The 9,265-nt window shown below is 44.7% G+C and overlaps 2 protein-coding genes across 3 annotated transcripts; both read right to left on the reverse strand.

Moving 5' to 3' along the window:
* Positions 1-591: 591 nt before the first annotated feature.
* On the reverse strand, positions 592-6,918 carry LOC111071763 (protein bicaudal C). 2 transcript variants are annotated; one of them, XR_005968261.1, is made up of 10 exons: positions 6,314-6,918; positions 6,193-6,242; positions 5,315-5,384; positions 5,171-5,250; positions 4,777-5,103; positions 4,579-4,704; positions 4,121-4,502; positions 1,952-3,220; positions 1,558-1,852; positions 1,376-1,468 (listed from the first exon to the last, which is right to left on the reverse strand). XR_005968261.1 is itself a non-coding variant. In XM_022363270.2 (9 exons), exons 1-9 carry the CDS (start codon positions 6,636-6,638, stop codon positions 1,221-1,223), a joined length of 2,877 nt encoding a protein of 958 aa, XP_022218962.2. In that variant the 5' UTR covers positions 6,639-6,918; the 3' UTR covers positions 592-1,220. The 2 variants fall into 2 exon arrangements, 1 of the variants encoding a protein (XP_022218962.2); XM_022363270.2 differs by lacking the exon at positions 1,558-1,852 and having other exon boundaries at positions 592-1,468.
* LOC111071764 lies at positions 6,835-9,058 on the reverse strand. The gene is made up of 3 exons (XM_022363272.2): positions 8,527-9,058; positions 7,601-7,771; positions 6,835-6,924 (listed from the first exon to the last, which is right to left on the reverse strand). The coding sequence occupies exon 2, from the start codon at positions 7,757-7,759 to the stop codon at positions 7,625-7,627; it is 135 nt and encodes a 44-aa protein (XP_022218964.1). The 5' UTR covers positions 7,760-7,771; positions 8,527-9,058; the 3' UTR covers positions 6,835-6,924; positions 7,601-7,624.
* Positions 9,059-9,265: the final 207 nt, after the last annotated feature.

Consider the following 9,265-nt stretch of genomic DNA (forward strand, 5'->3'; position numbering starts at 1 on the left):
TACAATTGGAGCAAAACATTTCCAGTTCATTAGCCCAGCCACGCCTTCAGCCCCCAGTCCCCAGCCCCCTGTCTGTTCCTTCCTTTAGATGCAGACACCGCTCCGTGTAGGGACAGCACACATTAGATTTTGTTGCCTCAGGATACGAGTATTTTTCTTGGCAGAGCTTCCTTGAACTCTGCCGACGACGACGACGACGACGACGACGACGATGGGAATAATGCAATACAAATTATGCAGACAACTGGAGACAATAAAGTCATTAGCCCCATCCCGGAGGCCAAGTGGCAATGGGCTCCGCACCATTCACCATCCGAGAAAGGAGTTCAAACTAAGAGTTGGCTTGCAAAAGGGTCCATAATGGACTGGACAATGTAAAATATTTAACACAAAAATGTATCAAAATTGGTTAGATAACCAAGAGATTAAAAAATGCAAGCATCATTTTGGTTCGAAGTTTAGCTGGAAGACCAGCGCAGAATAGCTCAGAAACTATTTAAATTAACTACAAAATTTCCATACCAAAGCGATATATATGATAAATATATTATGTATATTTTTACACAATAAATAAAAATAAAAGATTCATCGTTGCTTTTCCAAGACATCAATTTATTCATATGAAATGTGTGCGCGTGGCAGCTTATTGGATCACTCGATACAGGACAAGTGTTTCCGTTTCTTATTTTTGTATGTGTTTTTGTTTTGTTGTTGTTTCGTTTTCAGCTAATTTACATAAATTCATTTCTTACAATAGGGGGGACTTCGTTTAGTTAGATTTCATAAATAATTCACAATATGTTTTTGTTTGATGTTGTTGGTTGCTATAAATAGTTTCGGAATAAATAAATCGGTTAAAAATAGGTAATTGTGGGTGTTGCAGCAAACTCCCGAATACTCTTTCCGCCCTGAGCCCTCTGCGCACTTTGCAACTTGGAATTTGAGTACAAAAACGAGTATAAGTCAAGGTCAAGGCCAATCTGTGTGTTTGTGTGTGTGTGTGCATTCAAGGGAAAGCTCTGAAAGGTATTCAACATTTTTTTGTTTTAACATTTTCCGGATTGGTCTCCGATCTGTTTTGCTTAGTCTGGAATTACCCAATAAACGAATAGTTTGCATGCAGAAAAAAAAAAAAATAACTAAAGAATAATATGACTAATGGATGATGGTGTGACTGAATAATAAATAGAATTAGGGGGGAGTGGATTGTGGATCATCGATCACCACTGGTTGGAGGGACGGCGCTCTGCGCCTGGTGCCGCACTGCCGGAGAACCGCGGCGATGAGGAGTTCTGCGAGGAGCTGCTGCTGGGCATGCTGCTGCAGGCCGCTTCGTTGGCCAGCAGCGTGTGTATGGCCGCCAGCAGCTTCTTGCGGGCTCCGAATGCCGTGATACCCAGCTCCATTAGATTCTCCTCGGTCAGCGTGGTGAACATTTCCAGATCGATTTCGTTGAGCACGAAAATCTCTGCAAGGACACAAGCACATAGATTGTATTATAGAAACAAGTGGAGGCTGTCTCTAATCCCCATGTAACTTGCCAATAAAATTGCTTACCAGATCATCAATAGGTCTGAATTTTTACTCTTATATATATACATATATCATGGCTTAGACAGCAATATAAACCTCCAATAATTCTTAATTCCCGTATTATCGTATCGAGTGGGTATTTCGTTTGTTTCTCAATTTAAATTGTATCTGTTTTTACTCGCAACAATCTTGAAAGAAGTTCATTTAAGGTGCTGTATTTCTGCATTTCGTATCATTGAATTCTTGACTCTTAAGGACTCTTTCTGATATGCGGATCCGATCATACGAATCCAGTACGTTTAGCATGCATTTTCCACGCCTGTTTATCAAATTTAAACTGATTATCTCTCCCGAAAACTGAGATAAACTACGTGTATCCCGTCCTACATATGGCTACCCCACTCCACCCTATACTCACTGATGTAATGCTCCAGTCCGAGACTTGTGAGCAGTGTCTGGATGTCCTTGTGCTGCGACAGCTGCATCCGGCGGTTCACGGGCGTGGCGTCCAGCAGTCCTGTTGTGGCACTCAGTCCGTACGGAGAGCTGAGTCCGGGCGGAGGTGGGGGCATGCGCCAGCCCTGACCCCCGCCAGCAGCCCCGTTGTCGTCCACAGTCTCGATTGGAGCTGGAGAGGTGCAGCTGAGGCCCATGCCCATCCAGGCCGGAGTGGGGGTGCGCAGCTCCCCCGCCACCGGAGTCCGCTCCATGGCCTTGAAGCCCAGGGCGCGCTTCATGTCAAAGTCGAAGGCGCGATGCGTGGCATGCTGCTGCTGCTGCTGGTGCTGGTGCTTACCGCCTCCGCCGCCTGCCAGGTCGTAGTGCAGGCTGCGATAGCTCTCCGCGCTCCCAGGCAGCAGGTGGGCTCCGCCGCCTCCGGAGTTGCCCAGGCCCAGGAGCACTCCGTCGCTGAGGCGACGCCCGAGACGAGCGGCCCCGCCAATGCTGCCCGCCTCGCTGCTGTAGGTGGAGTCCGGCGAGTAGTGCGCCCGGTTGCCGCAGCCCGTCGAGGAGGTGGAGGACACCGCTCCCTGGAGCTGGGCGTACGGCGGATACGACTGCTCCAAGGAGGTCGTGCTGCTGCTGAAGCTCTGGTAGCCGCTCGTGTTCTGGCTGCAGCTGTTCCTCGGCGAGACATTCATTCCGACCCCGGCGCCCGACGAGGGCGGAGGGGGTGGCTTCAGCATGCCCCCATTGGCAACAGCCCCCGCACCCGCATTAACTGTGCCAGGAACCGGAACCTGCAGATAGTTGTTGTTGTGGTTGGGCACGGGACGTCCTTGGCCCTGCACCTGCCCCTGCACCTGCCCCTGCACCTGTCCCTGCACCTGTCCCTGCACCTGACCCTGCAGCTGCTGGTGCTGGAAGGCGCTGTTATGCAACTGCATGTACTTCTGGGTGGGCGCACAGATGCCGGTGGGCGTGGTCAGGCCACCCACCGCCGCATTGGCGTTGAGCAGCAGATGGTTGTTGTTGGCGTACGGCGTTAGCTGGCCCGTGAGTGCCGGCGGCAGCAGCGACGGCGTCTTGGGACTATCCACGTAGCCGGCCAGAAGGGCCGTCAGCTGTGTGCGGTAGGCCAGATTGAGGTCCTTGTCCTTGGGCATGAAGTAGTGCTCGGGCACTTCCGGCTTTATAACGGGCGTGGCCAGGCGAAGGATCTCCTGGCGCGCCTCGTATATCTTGTCTGCAAAGAGTAAGTGGAATAGAATTAGCAGGATCCGATGCTGATGATCACCTATGATAATGTTGTTTGCAGTAATGACCAGTAATGGAACTACAAATAATATACCGATAATAGACAGATCTTCCTCTGAGGAATTTTGCAATTATTCAGTACTACAATGCTCCACTGATCCACTTTTACGGATCCACTGCAACATTGAATGATAGTATCATCATCAGCACAACTGAAGGATATTTTAGATACCAATAAATAATAGTTCACTGATTCATAAGTGGGTCATAAAATGGAAATCAAATAAAGAAGTTATCCTATCAAAGATTTTGTAGATCTCATCTATAAACTATTCAGAATTCGATACAAGATGTGCATCTGATTTATTTAAAAGGCATATTACATAGAATTAATTTCCACTGACACTCATTTGGTGTAAATTTTGATATTCATACATAGAAGTATCTTTCTTTATTTTAAAAACGATCTATGAAATTATGTGAGAGCAGATAGCTCGTTAATTAAGTGTCGTCTGTATTCAACTGAAACTTCAAAATGATTTCGAGCTGGAAGAGCTCAAAGATTCTTGTAATATGTATATATATATCAAAGGTGATTTATGATCAGCTAATATAAAAAAAAATATTTATGCAATATCTTATAATTAAAAGTGAATACTGCCAACCTTTTTTCGGTCCTAGCCTAAGAGATAGAAGCTCATAAAATTATCTTAAAGAAGGTTGAAAAAGATTATTTCAACATCATAAAAAAAAAAAGTAAAAAGGTGTTAAGAAAGAATCCCTTAAACATTGATTTATAATTAACTGCTCTTTCCAAAGGATACTCCTCTGGAGAGAACATTGGTGTATGACTTATTACTAATTTAAAATCATTCGATATTCCGCTTACCTATGAACTTCTCCACGCCCTTGACCACTATGGCCAGTGTGCTTTGTCGCTGCTTCTGTCGCAGAGTGATGTAGACACCGTACTTGGTATTGAGGCTCATTATTTCGGAGGCATCGTTCTGGTTGTCGGGAAAGTCAAATATCAATGCTACGGGCAAATTGCCAAGCAATTGTTGTCGCGCCTTGTAGACATCGTCGATGCGTCCGCTGATCGTCACCTGCGACTTCTTCAGCGGCTTCACATTCATGTCGCTCAGATCGGGAAATATGATCTTGGTCTGGGTGCGCTCCATGATGCTCAACAGATTCACGTTGTTCTTGCCCTTGACGATCTCATGATGTTGCGGAGAGATCTCCATCTGGACGTTGACGAGGATTTGGCTCTGCAACAATCAAGATCAATCAAGTATAATCAGTCACCGTTCTGCCCTTGCTCAAGTGAAATGGATCAAAACATACCGCGATGCTCTCACAGGCAAAGTTGATCAGCAGCTGAGTGGCGTCACGGACATGGGCCGACTCCTTCTCGGAGCCCTTTACGAGGACCAGCGAGGTGTGCAGCTTGGGCCGTGTTGAGAATATGACCTAGAAGGGGGGCGATCGACGTGGAGTGGTCAGCAAATGAGAGGCACTACGAGTTTCTGGGGATGGACAGACCTGCACATTGAACTTGCTCTCAATCATCTTGATGTACGGCGTATCGTGATCCGGCTGCTGCTTGCTCGGACCCATCACAGGCATCTCGAACGAGATGAGCAATGGGGTGGAGAGACGCACCAAGGCCCGGGCCCGCTCGACACCCTCCAGACTGCCGCACAGCGACACCTGATTGGACTTCTCAGTGGGATTCGAGCGGTTCGAGTCGGGGAAGTGGATGTGGGTGTGAGTGTCGTCCATGATGCGCTTGATATTGTTGCCGCCCCGTCCAATGATGTAGGAGTGGTCCGTGTAGCTGACGTCCATCTTCATGATCACACGAGTGCCCTGCCAAGCGTTAAAGAAAACATTTAGAAGGTTGTAGCTGGTGCCTCATCGCTGCGCTTTAGCTTACCCTCGAGTCGAGGCTGCCCAGTATGCGCTCCTTGGCCCGCTGCACTTGCTCCACTTTGCCCACAATCCGTACATGGGGATCTGGCAAGGGACACACACTTAATACAAAGACACTCCATGGTGGGAAATTCTGTTATATTCTTACCCTTCTTGCTCTTGGCGCCGATCTTGAGTCTGCAAGGCCAGCTTACATACGTATCTGTGGTGTTCATGATCTATTAAAAAATAATTACAATTGGTATTGTCCGTCAAAAATCAGTTTCCCAGGTTCCCCTTAATCATATGCTACTACAAAATTTTGGCGTTATTCACTGCAATGTCGATTTACCAAAAAACCAAAACAACCATTGAAACTTAAAAATTTTGCTCGCACGCTAAAGGTTTTAGATTTTAGTGAAGCTCAGTCATATTATGACATCTAAAGCAAATCCCTTTTAATGAACTCTAGAGTTTCTCTATTTTTTCAAAGAATTCCAAAAGAATGTTAAATGTGAAATCAATTAAATTAAAAATGTGTGCAAATTAAAATTAATTTGGCATATCAATTTAACATTATAAATAAATAAATATATAAATATATGTTTTTAGATTCGGTTTCTGTATGTCATTGATTGCGCTTGAATGGACAATGAGTCAATTGTATTATGACAATGAGTACCCAGTAAAGAGGCTAATAAAGAGGGGCAACGATCTACAATAAATATATTTATGCATTGTATAAAAAATCAAATCGAATAAATCTAAAAAGGGGGCACTGCTAAGGGGATATTTTCAGCCATTTTCTAGAAAATGGTACAGAAATTAAAAGAGTATAATTGCAAGAGGATACAGAAGAAGATACTCAATTCTGTTAGTATACAAGTCTTATCCAAAAGGATCTCAGAAGCTAAGCTACATATTCAATGTAATAGTTTTTTTTAAACTACTGATTGAATATTTCTTCAGTTTAAGATCTTATCTAAAGTAAATCAACTTATTTTCAGGGACTTATTCTATAGATCATAGTTTGAAGTCTCCACTTACATCATGAAAGAAATACTCAGCCCCATTCATGCCATCGACGGCGCTATCCGCTGGAAATATATTACAATTACAATTACAGTGTGTAGGAATTGGAGCTGGGGAGCATTCCGAGCAGGCTTACCCTTTATCAACTGCTCCAATTTCTGTCGATCAACCTTGAAACGTTCCGTGTGCAGATCGTCTGGATTTTGTACGCCCAGCTTCAGTGCAATGGCACGTATGTCGCTCCAATCACTGTCCACCGACGAGATCTCGCTCTGGGTCTCGCTGGGTGCCCCGCTTCCAGCCGAGGTAGCCAATGGCAGGGCCTGCAGACTGGCCAGGGACCCAATGCCGATGGCACCACCGCCATCCACGGCCACGGCGGACGACTTGCCACTGGCCACAGCGGACACTTCTGCGGCCGTGGGGTAAATCAGTTTGTTGAATGAGGCACAGGAGAGCATCGTTCTTGTCGGCGGTTGCTTGTCGGTGTTCGGTGGTCTACCAGAGATTCGAGGGTCAGAGGTCAATAGTTGTGGGTGTGCGTGTTGGTGTGCGTGTGTGGGTGTTTCGAAAAGTCGTTTAGTTTTTAAAACCAATCAAAATGTCCGTCTCAGGGGGGTTTCTAATGGGCTTTCTCCAGTTGGTCGATGCGTTCCTGGTCAGCGATGTGCGATGCGTGCGTGGGGGTTGCGTAATGGAAGGAAATTTTTGTGTTAACTTGGTGTACTGGTGTACTGATGAGGAGAGCTGCGAATGAAATATGAAATGAAAAATATGGAGTGCTAGGTTATTAATTGGAGGAGAAATATATTTATTAAATTAGTTATTGAATAAGTGTGGAGATGTAATAAAAATTAGCATAATAAGCAGACAAACTTAGCCGCTATCTTCGACACATTTCCATTTATTGGGTCTTACAACTTGTTTAAACTTGGATTTTTGGTTAATGGTTGAGGCTCTGTCATAAACAAAATAAATAAATAAATGGTGTATTTATTTCGATTGCAAATTGAAACTAGAACTAAGCTACTCGTTTTTTCTCCTCATTTACCTTTTCTATTTTTTATAAATATCAGATGATATTTTAGCAAACTTCTTTCCAAATTTTCAGCTCTAACTCGTTTTAATTATTTTGTATAATCAGAAAAAAACAGAATCATTAAATAATATATATTCAATTCCCTTTTTTGCAGATTCGCTTGTTTCTGGTGAAGAACCTAACCTCTCAAGACGACTGTGGCAGGCTATGACCTGCCATGAGGTTTGCCTCCTTCCCTTCAGCGAGATCACATAAAACGGAAATGATGTGAAAGCAGCAGACAAGCAGACAGAGGCGGAGAAGAGGCAAAGAACGAACAGAAACAGTAATTTCACTGTCTTTTTGATTTCTTCCATCACTTTCACTCTTTTTGGCGAGACTTACCGAGGGGAGATCGCTCGGGGATCTCTACTTGAGGTTGAACAATCCCTGAAAGTCCAAGCAAATGGCATGCGTTAAGTCCTGGACGAATTGGATGGCCTCCACGAGACAGACGTTCATAACAAAATTACGTATTTGTTGAAATCTCTCGACGAAAGGCATTTAAATTGTGATCTACACAGTGGATCAAAGGTGTATATGTATGTCAGTTTATATATCAGTATATAAATGGTTCGTGTTTGCTTCTGTGTGTACGTGTGTGTGCGTGTTTGATGGTAGGGGACGTGGTTGCGTCAGAATAGATCGTGCGAAACTTAAGCTTTCCTCGGGGCTACCACTTTTAAGTATGACTTCTCGAAGGCAACTGAACGCAGCTCTCGGGAGGGCAAGGCGGCCTGGCCTGGTCTCCCATTAGGGATGTTGGTACATCGATATACCTGGAACGACCACTGGAAATCCTAACTGTATGCGCGATGAATGCGAGTGGGAGAAAATCGCCCGAGCGTTGTTGTTGCTGGGTCAATGAACCGAGAGGAGAGAACCAAAAACAAAACAAAACTCACAAGATCAGAAGATCACAAGAGAGTGTGTGAGAGAGGTTGAGAGCCATTGGAGGCGACAGATCGAACTTTTTCCGAAAGTGGTTGGATTGTTGCCAGCATAGAATATGTAAACATCTGTTATTTGGGATTGGCAATGTAAGTTCTCTTCTCTTCCTTTTCTATGGGAGCAGGTCTGTTAACAGACAGAGCACGGTATGTAAGCTCTCTTCCCATTCAACAGGTGCAGGTTAACAGCCACTGTTAGCTAGCTCCCCTTACAGTCGGACAGAAATGTTGCCCAACATTTTCATTCATTTTGGCGCCAAAAGAAGGAAAGGGAGAGAATGAAATTCGGAGCCTGCTTCCCGCCAAAAACACACGACTTACCGCAAATTGAATTTGGATCGAAGCACAAAAACATAAATAGCTCAATTAATTTACTTAAACACAATCAACTATAAAATCAGATGGACGAATAACACGCTCGTTTCACGTTAAAAAAATATGCATAGTTTTGTTAATTAATTTTAAGCGCAATTAATTTTCCGTCAATTGGTCAAATTAGAGGTCGTAGTGGGATTTGGTTGGCAGTCGAAGTACTTTTTTTTCAATGTAACCCAAAAAAAAAGTCACTGCCGAAGTAAAGTGTGTATGTGTGTGAGTGTGTGGGGAGGAACAGAAACACGTGTGCGGAAAACACAAAAGAAAAAGGGAATGAAAATTGAATGAAAAGCGAAAATGAATTGTTGTCCAAATTGAGGTGGTGGTCGGTCCGAAAGTCAAGTCAGGGAATTGTACAACGCGCTCTAGTGATTGGTATTATATGCCATCGATTTTCAACTATTATTTAGGCAATGCGACAGAGTCTCGTAGTAAGTGCTGGGCGTGCTGTTGTCGTCATTGAAGCGCGTTGACTGAAGCTCAGCCTTGGTCCATGTCCCAACTGACCTTCACCTGAAAGCTCCCCTACGCTGAACAGCAGAGAGAGAGTGTGCGGCCAGAGCGGCTCTCGATCCATCCAGCAGAGTGTGTGTGTGTGCGCATCAGAAAGAACTGCATACACCAAGAGCTTTGCCGGATATCATAACGGCTCTGGCGAAAGCTTTTGATTTAGTTACTAAAGTTT

The sequence above is a fragment of the Drosophila obscura genome, unplaced genomic scaffold (genome assembly GCF_018151105.1).
Source record: "Drosophila obscura isolate BZ-5 IFL unplaced genomic scaffold, ASM1815110v1 contig_46, whole genome shotgun sequence".
NCBI lineage: Eukaryota > Metazoa > Arthropoda > Insecta > Diptera > Drosophilidae > Drosophila > Drosophila obscura.